General features: G+C 39.5%; 1 protein-coding gene across 1 annotated transcript; it reads left to right on the plus strand.

Moving 5' to 3' along the window:
* Positions 1-4,354: 4,354 nt before the first annotated feature.
* On the plus strand, positions 4,355-14,857 carry LOC141441899 (uncharacterized). The gene is given in 4 exon segments (XM_074106793.1): positions 4,355-5,064; positions 6,175-6,289; positions 6,291-6,626; positions 6,673-14,857. Coding segments are annotated over 4 exon segments (1,671 nt in total). The 3' UTR covers positions 7,183-14,857.
* Positions 14,858-17,696: the final 2,839 nt, after the last annotated feature.

The following is a 17,696-nucleotide window of genomic DNA, read 5'->3' on the forward strand; positions in this document are numbered from 1 at the left end:
TTATTGGTATCGCAATATAACTAGAATATTACACAAATCAAATGGAAAAATTATGAATGTCTTCCTACCCTTAAATACAAAAGTAATTGAAAATTTCATAAAGAAACACATAGAACCTAATAAGAAATATTTCGTATATTTTCATTCAAATCAGATAAAAGAATATTTTTGTAAAACAGCAGCAAACCTTTTTGAAACAAATACAATCCCATTAATTGAATGTACTAAAAGGGTGTCAATTTTGACAAACGAAGACGAACAAAAATACATTGTATTCAAATACCACGACGGTAAAACATGTCACAGAGGTATAAACGAAACTTACAATAAAATAAAAATACAGTACCATTGGTCAAACATGAAAAACACAATTACAGCAGTCATTAATAATTGTGAAATTTGTAAGAAAATGAAATATGTCCGAAAACCACTAAATCCATTAAACGAACTAACGCGAACTCAAAACAAACCTTTTGAGGAGATATTTATAGATTTATTCAAAATAGATGGAAAACTATATTTAACTCTAGTGGACGCATTTAGTTAATTAGGATACGCCATACAAATACAAAATAGATCAACTCCATAAGTAGTTAAAGCTCTAATAAAATACTTTTCAACATACGGAACACCTTCCAAAATAAGTTGCAACCCAGGATCAGAATTTAATAATAATTTAATTAAAGAACTACTTAACCTTTACAAAATAAACTTAACTTCTAATAACCCGCAATCAATGGGAATAATAGAAAGATTCCACAGTACCATTGTAGAAACGTATAGACTAGTTAAATACGAAAGAAAAATAACAGATGCAGCAGAAGTAATGACTTATTCACTAATGTCATACAATAACAGCATTCATTCAATGACAGGATTCACTCCATTCGAAGTAGTATTTGGACATACCGAAGTATATTTGATCTAAATTTTAATCATAACTATATGCAACAAATGATCAATGATCATTACAAAAGAACAAAACTACTGCATCAAATCATTACAGAAAGAATGTTACAAGCAAAACAAAATACAAGACAAAGATTAGAACCAACTGCATTGACCAGTCAAAATTTTAAACAGGGAGATGTTGTATAAACTGAAATAGTTAATAAAAGATTAGCTAAGGATAAACCAAGATATGAAACAGCTATTGTTAGGGAAACTCCATAAAGAAATGTTGTACCAATATTAGTAAAAGGACGATAAACCACCGTACCAATTAGAAATATAAAGAAACCAAATAAAATAACAAAAGCATTAAATTTTCTTAAAATTAAAGCTACAAGACAATGATCCTTAATTTAAATTAAGTGAAATAAATATAAAAATGATAAAAACGAACCCCAAAGGCCAATTATAATAAGCACCAATTTTTAGAATTACAATTAAAAGACATGTTTACCTTATTAGAAAATATATTATTAACATTGTTACATAGTAATTACAAAAATATATTATGTTTTGTAATCATATAATATAAGGTACTACAATTGCTATCCTCAAATCCTTTTCCCAAAAATATGAGAACGTGAAGAAAGAAAATAAAAACGCGATGAAAGCGAAAGCCACAAAAAAAGCCATAACAAGGATAAATGACAAGTTGGTAATATTTCGCACAAACTTGATGACAATAATGTTTTTGTGACAGATTATTAAAATGTTACAACTCCGCTCGTCGCATAGTGAAAGTGAATAGTGACAATAAAAACAATCAAAAATAAGAAAATATCATGCATCAGAAGCATAATATAAACGGGAGCTGCGTCTCCTAAAACATGCGTCAAAAAAAAAGTTTGAAATATTTGACATCAAAAATGACCAAGTTAATGTTGACCTGGAGACGTCTTACCCCCGTCTAGTACTTCGCACCCTCCCAATATATATATTTTGTATTGTTTCAGACGATTCAGAAAATAAACTGGTCGTATCCCTTCTGTTGCTGCCCCTACTAATGAACATTACGCCTTTGAAGGGAAAAGACTTGAAAAAGACATCCAAGGCGGTCATACGAGATAATTTAATTCTGTGAGTACCTGCCTGTGCGAATCTAGAGGCACGTTTAGCAGATCATAAAGAAACGTTAGGAGCATGGAAGGTGACATTTCAGCCAATTGTTGTGTATATCGGTGAGTGTGTCATGTGTATCGAAAAATGTTTGGTCATAGTGGAAGATACGCGTTATGAACAACAGTCTTCTTGTTGCTGCCGTTGACACAGCTTTTAAAATATTCCAGGCTACTGCTGCAGACTACCTCGTATTAGCCTATGACATTTGGCTTTTTATTCAAAAAGGGTTTTATAACGTCGAAACGCGATACGATCGTATCTCCCAGTCAGTCAAAACATTCCTATACTTGAATCCATAATTCGTTTCGTGAGACTAGAAATTACATTGCTGTCATCATTGCTTGCTGTAAAGCAAATGGACTGTAATTCCATAGTTTAGGTTGTACTTTCTTTCCGTGCCTTGTAATGTTATCATATTTAATAATTCAACTTGGTTATAGTCGTGTTTTTATTTAAATAAGCATTAAAGACGAATGTGTGTTTAATTTAACGAATAATAATAAAAAAGTTAAATGGACATCCAACAGTACCGCATTGTCGCACGCATATTATTTATGTAGGTATGCATATAGACATAGTACGAAATAGTTTCATCTTTAGCCACTGGGGGGCGCTTACAAGGGAAGTAAACTGACAACTCTTATCTCCCAATATATGTTACTCTATGACATAAACCCCCCGCCGCTGGGGTAATGGGTACGTACGTTTGGGCCAAGTACGATGTGGACGGGTATGGAGTAGTTTTTAATTTATTTTATTATAGTTTTTTTTTATTGTTTAGATTGTTTGATATTTTTTTTTATTGTATAATAGTTTTTTTAGTTTTATTACATTATTAACAACTTAACAATTTGTTTATTTCTTTCCCAGGACCGAGTGGTCTGCAGTCTTAAGTCTTAGTCGTGTCACTACCTTCCAACGATCGTATACAATTGACATTTAACATTACTGCCACGAAATAACGTGTTAATTTGAACGTATGTGTTAATATTATCTGTATGAATTGATGTGATGTATACAAATACACAACGCCGCTCGGACGTTTTTTGAGGAACTTGTTGAGCGACTGGGAGTCTAGTTGTTTTATTGTACGTCAATGTGTGCAATACAGAATATTTTTTTATATTTTGTTGTCCGCCACCGGGCCCCCACAATCTATGCCGCCAACCCCAATCTTCACGCACCCTACACAGTCGCTGCGTAGCGCGTAGCTACGTCTCAATAGGACGCTGCTCCTAATCGAAGTTGAGTAGCCTCGGAGAGCGAGCTGACGAGGCTAAGCTGCGCTCTATGTGCGCGCGGTGGAGTGTGGCCGTGGCGTCGGCGGAGGCGAGGGTGTAGACTAGGGCGACAAGGGAGAATTAGGGGCTGTTTTACCATCCATTGATTAGTGTTCACTGACGGTTAAATTATTCGAACAATACAAATAAAGATGGCATCACATTTAACCGTCAGTTAACATTAATCAATGGATGGTGAAACAGCCCCTTAAAGTTATAAAACTCAAATCTCTTTTTAATGCAATCCCTACCTATGTTATTATAGGAGGACAGAATACCCTACAGTGAAAAAATTAAAAATCTCTTTAAATTATTCTGAATTATTCAACGGAAGTTTAACTTCGTTGAGGATTTAAAACAAATAGGTTTCCATTATATCAAACGTAACCAAAGCAAGGTAATAAGCCCGTCGTCATTTTTAGACGAAACATGGCTGAACCATACTGCAACTGAGAAATGTCGAGCTTTCAGTTTGATCGAATTAAATAAGCCTCCAAAGAAAACTTTTAAAATGGACCAACTTGTTCGTAGTCACCGATAAACAAAATGCTAAAAATACTTGTGATCATTAAACAACATTGTAAATCTGTTGAAAGAAATATATACCGCGTTGAGTTTCTTGCCGGATTCTTCTCAACAAAGGTTTTCCCAAACCGGTCGGCCGACCACAGAGAGGACACATATCTACGGAGATATACCCCTAACTGTACCGACCCACTCAAGCTAGCGACAATAAACTAGCACATCACCGGAAAGAAGAAAAGTGAAAACGAACACAGACTCAGGATAAGTGTGACGCAACATGGACAACGACTCGGTTGAGGCGCAACCCTTGACGGGATGTAGAGACTGTAAACGTAGTAGTCTGCTACATACGATCGTTATACTCTTAATCATCTTAGTGATGGTCTTGTCTGCTATCGACATTTATTTTGCCTCAAAGGCCGCTTCATACGACCACATCCTGACCAAGATCTGCAAATCCGTGATCGAAAACTGCTAGTATGGAGGCAGGACTATACGCACAGACACGGTCTGTGCACGACGTGCGTACTTTAGACGCAAAGAGTGAATCACTCGCTCTAAACAACTTCGTTGCTTCCCTACCATACGTGGGAACAACTCTAGAACCTTTGACTGAGCTACCCCAAGCGGGAGACCATGTGGCGTGTATGGACACAGAGTACCCACGGAGATACACATCCTGGAACTTTCAGACCCATTCCACGATAACAAACTTCTCTATGTGGGAAGCGGGCGGTGCTGTAGAGGTGGCTGTCCAGGCACGCGCTCCAGCAGTTTTTATATTGTCCGACGGTGCATTGGACCAGATACTCAGACTACCTATAACAGTCACAGCAAAGACTCGCGAGAGACTGCTGAATGGGACATACTACTTAGGGTCTACGGGGCACATATATGAGAGGTTACCACCAAGACACGCGTACCGGTCTACACCTAACCCGGTCGCAGAGGCATCCAGGATAGCCGATTCAATTGAAGAGGCCCCCCAACAGCCCGAAAGACAAGGAAGTAGGAGCGCATTTTCAGAGTACGAAGTGTTGGAACCCGTAGAGCCGGCGATGAGATCAAAAGTGGAGTTAATACCGACTCGCGTCGTTAAATCACAGTTCACCGGATTCCAGTCGAACACGCCTACCACACTTCCCAAGTCGGCGAAGAGTGTGCAGCTGGAGGCTTACGCGACAAACGTGTAATATTTTATTTTATTATTCTTAATTGGAAAAACAGAAGTAACTTTAACCGGTGGTAGATTTTTTATTGACATTCATAAGTGCAAATTGAATATTATTTTGACTTTGACGGACATAAGTTTTAAGGCTGCAACGATGGCAATAAAAATCTGTGCTATTGGAGTTGTTAGAACCACAAATGTACCAACGTTTCGCCGACGTAGTCTCAAAGTTTGCTGTAAGAAAATTCCAAAAATAAATTTAGAATAAAATTACATTTAAGTTCTAAATTCATAAAGACTACTTACGAGTACTGTATTTGAAATTCTGAGTAAAAAGATGTCACTGGCCGATAGTTTTTTTTTTCAAAATGGAATTTAAGTAGTCAATATCAAAAAAAAAAGGCCAAAGATTCACATTGGATGAAAAATACTGGCTTTGTCAATTTATAAGCCATGCCCAAAGGCTTCCAAACTATTAAGCTAACAGCATTTTGCCAAATTATAACCGGGAATTAGGAACATTCCCAACACACAAACAGCGCAGGCTCTATATAGACTCTGACATTATAACTGGTTTCGTGGACTACAGACAAGAGAGGTAACCTAACATTCTGTATATTATTTTTATTTATTTTACTTGTTAACTGCGAATTTCTGTACGTGTTATTGAAGCAGAAAATGCAATTATCGAGATAAAATGTTTTCTCTCACTGGCTCGCAATAATATGGATATGATAACAGCAGCAAAGGAAAAGAGTTATTTCTCATTAATTGTAGCAGATAATGAGCTGAAATTAAATAAAAAGCACGCCTACTACTTCCAGGTTTGAAATCCTTTTTAGTAGCTGGGTATGGTCGCAAAAAATTTTACAAATATAATTTTTCGTTTGTCCCACTTTTATTTGTTTAAAATTTTGAAAGTTTTTTGGTAAATTTGAGTTATTGTACATTGTTCTTAATGGCGAACTTCTTTTGTTTAGATTAAATCTCCACGAAATACATTGTACTAAACATTTATTTTTTAAATATGATTTTTCTATAAGTACTGATTTTACTCTCATATAAAAACTTTTTGTCCAACAGCTGCCTTTGTATGAAAAATTGATAACGTTTCCAAAAATGAATTAGAAAGAACAGAATTATAATAAGTGAGAAAGTTAAATTCTATAACAGAGACGATGTGAGTCGGGCTACGGCTGGGAAAAAAGAATTCAAGACTAAAGGCAAAATTAAAAGACAAAAGGCGGTACTTGCTAAATACAATAAAGGAGCTTTATAAAAAGTACAGAACAGAAGGAGGTAGAGCGAAATCGACAGCATTTAAAAAGTACAGACCATTTCATGTGCTACAACCGAAACTTTCTAGCAGAGAGACATGCGGGTGCATAAAGCACGAAAACTTTTCTATAAAGGTTGCGACGTTAAATTCCTTAGGAATGTTGAAGACTAAGAATTCAAATGAAATCTTATTAAACGTCGTATGTGATTTGGAATCTAAAGCATGCGCCTATGGTGAATGTCCTACATGTGTCAATAAATTTATGAAGTTCGATGAAGACGATCGGGACATGAATGAAATTGTTAAATGGAACGAATTTTAAGCAGACACATGAATATATTAACAAAAATGATGGCAAAACTATGACTACTAAAAAAATGGTGAAAAAAGAAATTCAAGATAAATTACAAACACTAACTGAATCATTTAATCAGGAACTTAAAGATATTAAAAAACACATATTTAATATAAAACATCAGTGCGCACATTACTTATCCTGTATAAAAAACTTAAAGGCCACTGAAGTGGCAATTCACATCGACTTCAGTGAAAATTATGTTTGCAAACTTGCTACTGAAGTGCAATCCATGCACTTCGGAGCATCAAAGTCACAAGTGACTATTCATACAGGTGTTTTGTATGCCAAAGAAAAAAAACCACAGTCATTCGCATCAATATCGACATCTAATGAACATGGTCCCGAAGCCATTTGGGCACATTTAAATCCCATACTAAAATATGTTCAAAGGAATACCCGCTGGTTAATGCGGTCCATTTTTTCTCCGATGGACCAGCAACACAGTATAAACAAAAAAAGAATTTTTTTTTTGTTTACCAAGTGTACAACGGAAATGTGATTCCCCCTTTCAACATGGAACTTTAGTGAATCTGCTCATGGAAAGGGAGCGGCAGATGGAGTTAGAGGGGGACTCAAACGCAGACTAGACGATAACGTCAAACACGGAATTGACATACCAGACGCATACACGGCCTATACATGTCTTAAAAACTCGGACACAACTGTTATGACTTTTTATATCAATGAGGATGACATTGCCGAATACTCAATTGAAGAAGTTCTGACGCCTGTTCCTCAGACAATGAACTTGCACCAAATAAGTAACAGTGAATCCAATTATGAAATACGATTCAGATCTCTAAGTTGCTTTTGTGGAGATTCAAGAGGTTACTGTCAATGCTTTGATGTAAGGAGACATAGACTGGTAAAAGTGACTAAAACTAATGAAAATGATAAAAAAATTAAAGCGTCTCATTTAAAAAGAAAAATAAATGAAGATGCTGACATATCTAAACAACACAAAAGAAATAAGAAAGCAAAAGTAACCATTCTTTCGGACATTAGATACCAGCCTGAAAATACTCCATTTGTAGGTTTAAAAGATTTTGAAAAAAATATGCAGATAATCAATAAAAACTTTAACCTGTGCAATACAAAATCTCAAAAGGAAAATATAAGCTTTGACAATCCTGTGCCATCAACTTCAAATATAAGAAAAAAGCCTAAATGCATGCAAAAAAATCAAAAGTATCTCGACGAAAGTAGCTCAATCCAGTTTGCGGAGGAGAGAGGTCTCCTTCCAACTGAGAAAATGTGCACCTACCACCGCAAGGCAATGACATTGACTAAAGAAGCTGGACAAGTTGGAAAATTCAGATGCCGAAAAAGCAACTGCCGGACCAAACCAGTCTCCCGTGCAGTTGGAACCTGGTTCGAGAACGCACGCTCTTGTTAGGCACGTGACCTACACAGCGCTACGTCATCGCGTCAGCACCTCGTACGACAACTCACCGTCACTGCGCAACGTCACGGTGCAACGTCAAGACGCTACGTCACCACGCTACGTCGCCGGCACAGTGAATTAGGCAATCGGTTTCGAACTAATTACAAAACTAGTGTGCACAGTGACTCGCGACCTTTCGACACCTAACATCGGGTCTTATAGGACAACACGAAACCATTCGTGATAGTTTAAGTAAAACTTGTATTCTTTTATAATCATTAAATTTTATTATTATTAAATCCGCAATTATAATTCATCTCCTCCGCTGCTGCCCCCTCCATAATTCGCTTGTCCCTCACTCTAATATTCCAAATTATGTACGCATTTAGTGAGGGACTGACATATCACCAAACGAGAAAGGAGCTAGCGTTTGAAGATGGTTCGGTAGTTTCACCCAGAACTGTGGCCGACTGGTTTAGCTATTGCCGGGAGACCATAGCTATTTATCAATTAGAAAATCAAAGGGCCCAAGGAAAGATAGGGGGCCCTAATAAAGTAGTTCAAATCGTCGAATCAAAATTTGGGAAAAGGAAGTACAATCGTGGAAGACATCGAAGGATATTGGGTCATAGGAATGATCGAAGATGGCAGTGATGATCTGCGGCTTGAGCTGTGTCCCGATAATGAAAGGTCTGCGGACATATTGGTGCCACTTATAAAAAAACATGTTCAGGAAGGTTCCATCATTCACACGGATTATTGGAGAGCATATCTGAGCCTTCCTAAGCATGGATATATACATAAAAGGGTTCGCGATCACTTGCATCATGAATGCTTTACCACCCACTAACAATCGAGGACGCGGTAGAGGAGGATACCGAGGTAGAGGACGTGGAAAGCCTGCGAGCTCACCAGCCCCTATCGAACTAACCACACCTGTGGCTCCGGCCTCCGCCGAACCCGCGCCTAAGTCTGCTCCACCTACACCAGTTAGGAAACCAGACCTCACGCCTAAGCATCTATCGACGGTTCCTTCCGTCGAACGCAATGACCCTATGATACTTGACTCCATCGTCGTTGATGGAATCGCTGGACTCGTCCAGTGCGCGCAAGAGCGTAGGTTCAAGCTGGATTACTCCAGTTTTGTAGAGCTTGTTCAGGCATCGTACCGATCTGCGGTGACGTACGATAGACGTCTTAAGAAGCATCTCTCCAGTAGTATGTATCAATACTACTGTATTGTGCTTCTATGGAGAAAACTACTACGTAATTTCATAGTGACCCAACAAATTTGTGGCACCAGACGGGACACAGACACAACGAATCGAGAGCCAGTGGAGAGGATTAAAAAAGCAATTTAGACAAAATCAAAACAAACACAATTTTACCGACTTGCTATGTGAATATAGCTGGAGGCGAAGAATCATGGTTAATCATTTAGATGCATATGAAGCATTATTAAATGTAATAAAATATGTTTATAAAATGGAATGAGCCTCCGAGACCATAGCTATTTATCAATTAGAAAATCAAAGGACCCAAGGAATAATAGGGGGCCCTAATAAAGTAGTTCAAATCGACGAATCAAAATTTGGGAAAAGGAAGTACAATCGTGGAAGACATATCGAAGGACATTGGGTCATAGGAATGATCGAAGATGGCAGTGATGATCTGCGGCTTGAGGTGTGTCCCGATTATGAAAGGTCTGCGGACATATTGGTGCCACTTAAAAAAAACATGTTCAGGAAGGTTCCATCATTCACACGGATTATTGGAGAGCATATCTGAGCCTTCCTGAGCATGGATATATACATAAAAGGGTAAATCATAGTGACCCAACTAACAAATTTGTGGCACCAGACGGGACACACACACAACGAATCGAGAGCCAGTGGAGAGGATTAAAAAAGCAATTTAGACAAAATCAAAACAAACACAATTTTACCGACTGGCTATGTGAATATAGCTGGAGGCGAAGAATCATGGTTAATCATTTAGATGCATATGAAGAATTATTAAATGCAATAAAATATGTTTGTAACGCCCAAAATTCTAGTTGGCCGTTTATGCCCTTATTCTGTTTGCCCTGAGGTTCAATTGGAGTACGAGCATGGAGTTTAGCTAATTGTTATTGAAGTCTGAGGTCGATAGTAGTGAGATGCCAACGGAGTGTATCGGAGGTACTTACGCTCACGCTGCCGGGAGTGCATTGTGGGAACTCGTTGTAGCAACGTGGACCGGCGTTCTGGCATAAAGTAGGGCGGCGTTCTCTTTATTCTTTCAGCGTAAATGCCAGGAACTGCACGGAGCCCATAACGCACTTGCTAGACGAGTTCATGGCGTGATTTTCATCGTAGCGACGCGACTGCGTACACTCACTCGCCTGACCGGGACTCACACTTCGATTCTAAAAAATCTATCTAGTTTCAATTAAACTTCCTACAATAACATGCAATCCATTTGGCGCATAATAACCTCACATAATACTGTCAGTTTGACGTTTCAACTTCTTTTGATATTGACGTTTCAGGGTAAGCGGCGTCTACACGGCGAACGGGCGTTTTCCGGTTTTTCTAAGACAGATGAGCGTCTTTTGGCTGCATTGGAATGCAGTTCTCTGCACTAGCGCTTCCGTGGTAGTGAGAGGTCATTAGCTTTGTCGGAACACGAATGGCGATGTAAATGAAAGTTTCTAATTAGAAGACGAAGAAAGGTGGTCTCTGAGGTGTGTTCTTTTATTTCTATCTGAGAGAGTGTGCGGCAATGCTCGGAAGCTGATCTGCGTTACGGGCAAGAGTGAGTATTCGATGTTTTTTGTGTTTGGAGTCTGAAAGAATGTTTGTTTCAGATGCTTTCTCCTACTTCCTTGTGTTAAAAACAAACTCGGCAACGCTCCGCGGTTCCGAATATAATTAAAGACCATCTCTTCGCTTCCTTGCGTAATGCACATGGTTTTCCGTGTACGCCCACGTTTCTAAAGGCGTGATGTAAACCATGTACTGAGTGATATTATTTATTTCAGGTGTTCGAATCCAACACTCTGTAGCCGAGTATACGGGCTAAAGCTCAGCAGACCCGAGCATAAAGGCTATTTCTGCCCTTCCTTGTCGTGACGCCAATGGTAAGCTTTGTGTACACGCACGGTCCAGGAAGCGTAATGCAAAACGTGTACTGAAAGTTATTATTCATTTTAGGCGTTCAACTCTAACCCTGTGCGGTTCTGAGGATAAAGGCCACTCGGCCTATTCCACATAACTTTGCAATGCCCAACTGGTAAGTCTCCACCCCAGTACCTATAAAGCATATTGATCCGACTCGCTGTGTTTAGTTTGTGTGTTTTGCCTGAACGGTCACTTCGATCATTTCAGGGCTTCAAGGATACGGTGGTGATTTCAAGGATACGGTGGTGATTTCAAGGATATGGCGGTGATTTCAAGGATACGGCAGTGATTTCAAGGATATGGCGGTGATTTCAAGAATACGGTGGTAATTTCAAGGATGCGGCGGTGATTTCAAGGACACGGCTGTAACTTCGCCGGCCCGGCGGGCCGTCTCCCTTGCTCGCTGTGAGGCGACGTGTTTCTACTCTCTCTGTTATGACCCGGAGCGGGTCGGTCATGAACCTGGTCCCAGCGTGAGCGGATCTGCGGTCGCGAGCTTCTCCAGTGCACCGTCGTATGGCTGTGGTTTCCCGGCCATGGAGTCACGTGATGTTACCTTTTCTTAACCTCAAAACACCAATCCACTTTGCCTCGCGGTGGTTAAGGACCTCTTTTGGTTTTGCCGTTTTAACGAGGAGAAGCCCTCAATAGAACTGTAAGCTTGATGCAATATTAGGTCAGGACGACTGTCCTAATAGATTCTCAACCTCTGTCCGGGATGAAATTAATCTTATTTTAATTCTGATAAGACTGTAACCTTACGCTGATGTTAATGTAACCAAGTGGCCTACGCCTCCGTTAGGATCTCTTATCCTTAGATAGACTCCTTACTGGCTACCTGGGTCTATATTCAGTGTATCGTGATTATATGTTGCTGTAACCAATCACGGACATTAATGTAACCAACCGTGGTTTACGAAAACTGGACAGGGTGAACTGAAAATAAACTACTCGTGAGAACAAGTGTCGTGTCTTTTCATTTTCGCCATCCTGTTTGCGGCGGTCACGTCTTCTACGGCGCCCAAGACTCTGTAACCTTCGTGATCCGCCCTCAAGCCAAACCGAACGTGACCCTGATGTCTCATTGCTCCGGGCTCAAATAAAAGTTTATTGCATACTACTAATACTAAAACTAACACTATTAACACTGCTAACAATAATAACAACTCTCCAGTAGTTATTACAGTATTATTGTATGTCTTGTATATGGAAATAAAGCATATATTATTTATAAAATTGAATAAACAGCTTTTATTAAAATTCTTTGTGTTTTATTGTCATTATAATTATGAATATCCGAAAATTACCCAAAACCGAATCAGAGCGCCCCACTTTCCACGTGGTCTTGTCTGCCCTACCCCTAGTAGAGTGTATATACAGGGTGTCCCAAGAAGTAGTGATATACTAAAGCCGGGAGATAGAGGACCTAGAGGGCTATCTGAATCACCCCCATGTATGTTCCGCGAATTTTCGTATTTTCGGAGTTATGACTTTTTTTTAAATTTTTAAACACCGGTGGCGCGGAGGGAGAGCAGCCCTCGCCCGCTGTGACTTTGTCACGCAAGGGCGGAAGGGCTGCTCTTCCCGCAGCACCAGAGTAGCCACAGAAGCTAGAGCTATAACCCGATTGGTTATCCAGATATAGGTAATTAATTTACTACTCTAATTATAAACAAGTAAAATAAGCTTTATAAGTCTGTTATTGTTAAGAAATGTGTATAACCCTATTGGATCCAGTTATGAGTATTTGTCTTGCTACTCTAGTTTTGAACACCTGATTAGACCTCATTTAGGTCTTGAGTATAATATAATAACTACAACTTAATTTTTCAACGGGTGAATACACGACCATGAGACGAGAATACTTTGTTTAATTTAACCAGTCCTGTTTGCGGTGCGGCCGCTCTTCTTTCTACGGCGCCCAAGGTACTTTCGACCGCGCCCTCAAGCCAGCCGATCGCACGACCCTACTTCATGCCGCGCTAGCCGGAGCGGCCCTGGGTTTTGGGGTATCTTCGTGACGGACCCCAGGGCGAAATCCCAAATAAAATAAGATGGCACAACTAAACCCACATTAATTATTATTTGTATTATTTTAAGGATGAGTTTACAAAAGGAAGACAAATAGGGTACCACTTCTCAAGAATTACTCCAAAAAGCAGCTGAAGCTGTTATAAATGACGGTCGAAAATTAAAAACTGTAGCTCGTGAACTGGAAATATGTTATGCTATATTACAAAGATATGTCAAGAAACTTGAGCTCGGACAAACTCCTACGGTTGGATATATCCGTAAGTTGGTGTTCAATGCTGAAGAAGAGGCGGTCTTAGCTTCGTATTTATTAAGATGCTCCACAATTTACTTCGGTCTTTTACCTGAACAGGTGAAAAAGCTTGCTTATGAATGCGCTTTAAAATTCAATCAACCAAAATTCAAGGAACCAGACCCATCCTTTGCAGCTCACGATGACGAACCACAACCAGGAACATCTAAAGATGTCCCTTTCTTACCAGAAAGTATTTGACCACTAGCCAAAGCTCCACCTCTAAGTGTTAACAGGGCGTAAACGATGAACCAGAAAGAGTGCCGTTCTTACCGACACCCCAGAAAAGAATGCGATAGCCGAAAAACAAGCAATTAAGAAAAAGAAAGTGGAAACAGTTACAAGCAAGAAAGGGAAAGGAAAGGGAAAAAGTACCAAAAGAAAACAAAAACGAACGTGCAACGGTCAACATTCCTGTGAGCCTGATTACGAATCCATAGATATTGTGAGAAAGAAATCATCGCCTTAAAAAAAAAAGTTACCGCTGATTATAGCATTCCTACGCTATATAAACAACAAATGAGAAAATTCATGCGTGAGGAATACATCGATAAACTTCTACCTTTTCATTCTGTAAGAGATGCTTTATACAAAGCACGCCAGAAATCAGCGAGTACATAAAGTTCGAGACATTTGAAGATGTTGACATACCTGTTAATATATCTGCAAATTTCGTGTGCGTTCACGACTATGACAATAATTTGTTGTAGAAGTGAATGCAAGGAGTGGATAACAGGGTTAAAAACCTTTTTTGTGGATAGCACTTTTAAAATGGTGCCAAAGCCATTTCTTCAATTGTATACGTTACATGGCGACATAGGTTCTGACGACAGCTACACGAGGGTAGTTCCCTGTATATGCTTTGCTACCCAACAAGCGGCAAGATACATACGAACGTATGTTTAAGCTAATTAAAGAACACGTACCGAGTTTTCAGCCTGATGAAATAAAAATTTACTATGAATTAGCTGCAATTACTGCTATTAATCATTTGTCACTTGTTTTTCGATTTGGCGTTAAATTGAAAATTGTCTGTGTCACGTCAACATGAATTTAACGCGAGAAAATTTTCGTGCAATGATTTTTGATGACTTTCGATGTAATTTAAGTCAACAAGAAAGCTATGATAGACTTCGATTGGCCTTTCATGATGAAGTCCCATCTCGTGCGACCATTTACAACTGGTTTAATGAGTTTAAACGTGGTCGCACTAATCTCACCGATGATCTGCGTGAGGGACGGCCTTCTACGGCGACGACTGAAAATAACATCAGTGTTGTGCGGCGTATGATAGAGACTGACAAAAGAGTGAGGTATCAGCAGATTTGGACTAGCTTAGGCATCGGTATGAGTCAAGTGCATAAAATCCTCCATGAACATTTAGCGGTCAGGAAGCTTTGTGCGAGGTGGATACCTCATAATTTGACCGAGGCCCAAAAACTCCGTCGGGTTGATTGGTGCCGTGAAATGATTCAAAGATTTAACGGAGGTGACTCAAATGCTGTTTTCGACATACTTAGGGGTGACGAAAGCTGGGTTTACTGTTATGATCCAGAAACGAAGAGACAGTCTGCCAATGGGTGTTTCCTTTCGAGGAGTTGCCAACTAAAGTCAAGAGAGGTCGAAGCGTGGGAAAAAAGATGGTGGCCTCGTTCTTCGGAAGGACAAGTCACTATGCGACAATTGTTTTAGAGGATCAAAAAACAGTTACTGCAGAGTGGTACACTAACAATAATGTTTTCCACTTGTATTGGAAAAAGTTCGGGAGAAACGACCTCGAAGTAGGATCCTTCTTCACCACGACAACGCCTCGTCGCACACCGCCAGGCGAACGATCGACTATTTAGTGACGTCAGACGTGGAATTACTGGGTCACCCACCGTATAACCCCGACCTCGCACCTTGCGATTTTTATTTATTCCCGAAAATAAAAGAAAAACTTTGAGGAAAACTTTTTGTGAACACCGAGGAAGCAGTGGGTGCGTTTCAAAAGGCCGTCGAAGAGACCCCTAAGGACGAGTGTGCTATGTGCTTTTCTCAGTCGTTCCATCGGATGCAAGCGGTGTATTGATGTGAATAGATACTATTTTGAAAAGATATAATATAACTAATAACTTGCTAGTTTGCTCAGTTTTTGATTTTCTAAGAACTTTCAGTTTGACCCTCGTATTTGGGACCTATTTCTAATAACACATATTATATTGTGTGTAGATAACATTTTCTTTTACTCATCTGAAGTGGGCAACCTAGCTAACTGGTCGCTAATTGGCGCAATGACACCTACTGAGTCAGTCATTCGGAAGTGATCACTACACTTTAATTATTTCCCAGCCATCCTCTGTTATTCCCTCACCCGTCCCCCAACCCCTCCTTCAGTATAGGTTGGATAAAGCGGACTGGCCAAGCTACTATTATTATATTGAAAATAAATCAAAAGAGCTAGATCCCAACCTATAAAATCCCTTAGAACTATACCACTACTTCCAATCTTTTTTATGAGAGGCAGCAGATAAGTACGTCCCTAAAAAAAAATACGCAGTAGCAAAATCCCTTCACCTCCCTGGTGGGATACAGAATGCACGGCGGCGATCAAAGCAAGACAACGCCGAACGTAAGTTCAATGAGTCTGGTCTTTCCGATGATTTTTGTTGCCTACCAAAAAATTTCTGCCCGTACTAAGCGACTCCTACGAGGCGAGGTCCAAAAGTCCGCGAAATGAAGTAGAAAAAAGTAAAATAGTACTAAACCTCTTTGCTTATCTGGCACAAAAACTCTTTAGAAAAAAAATGTGTAAATGTCAATTCAAAACCGTTATTTGTTTTTAAAGATAGCCCTTCAAACAAATTATTCCGATTAAACGTGCCACTATGGAGCAAATTGAATATCGTGCTGTGATAAAATTTCTGTCGAAGCAAGGAAAACCTCCGCAAATTATAATGGATGAAATGAAAGCAGTCTACGGGGACCAGTGTCCTGCTAAAACCATGATTTACAAGTGGTCTGGACTCTTCAAACGTGGTAGAGAGTCAATTGAAGACGACCCTCGCCCAGGACGGCCGATTGACGCCACATCGTCGGATATTGTACAAAAAGTAGAAAAACTCGTATTAGAAGCTGCATTAGTTGGTGTATCAGATACAACAATTTTAAGGATCCTACATGATCATCTTGGCATGACGAAAGTGAGTGCTAGGTGGGTACCGAGAATGCTCAAACCGCAGCAGATGGAACAACGAGTTGAAGCATCGAAGCAATTTTTTAATCTGTGCGGTGACAATCCTACCCACATATTGGAACGAATTGTGACTGGAGATGAAACTTGGGTTCATCATTTTGAACCTGAGTCAAAACAAGAGTCTATGCAGTGGCATAAGAAGGTTGCACCCCCTCCGAAGAAGTTCAAGGTATCAGAATCGGCTGGAAAGGTGATGGCTACGATTTTTTGGGATACAAAAGGGATTCTCATGATTGACTACAAAGACAAGGGTGTTACGATAACTGGGACATATTATGCGATGCTATTAGAAAGACTACGCGAAGCCATTAAAGAAAAAAGGCTTTGTCAAAGGGTGTGTTGCTGTTGCACGATAATGCACCGGTTCACAAGAGCCATATTGCGACTGCTGCTCTTAACAGATGCGGCTTCAAATCGCTGGTTCACCCACCCTACAGCCCGGACCTGGCCCCCAGCGATTATTATTTGTTCCCAAATTTAAAAAAAGAACTACGAGGAAAAAAAAATTGTGACGATGATGAAGTGAAGGAAGCAATTTCGGCTCATAACTTTTGGCTTAAGAGTCCATTAACCAAGTACGACGAAATCAGACGAGAACTGGGAGCCTCTATCAGGTGAGACTAAGTTTTTATTGCAACATCTGAGTCCCCGGCTTGGGTTAAGAAAAGTCCAAATTTCCTCTATCTGCTGAGTTTTGGCTGTTTTATTTTCTTGTAAATAGCCTGGCGTCCGAAATTTTATTATTGTTTATTAGTTTTACCTACCATTTTATTGGTGAACACACCACAACCCAACATAAATAAAACATGACAATCTCTTTGTATTTGTGCTATTAAGAGAATATGGGATAGAATAATCTCACTTTTTCTATCTCAACCTGTCTCCTTTTGAAATGCAGCAAGCGACAACA

Source organism: Choristoneura fumiferana, chromosome 24, assembly GCF_025370935.1.
Source record: "Choristoneura fumiferana chromosome 24, NRCan_CFum_1, whole genome shotgun sequence".
NCBI lineage: Eukaryota > Metazoa > Arthropoda > Insecta > Lepidoptera > Tortricidae > Choristoneura > Choristoneura fumiferana.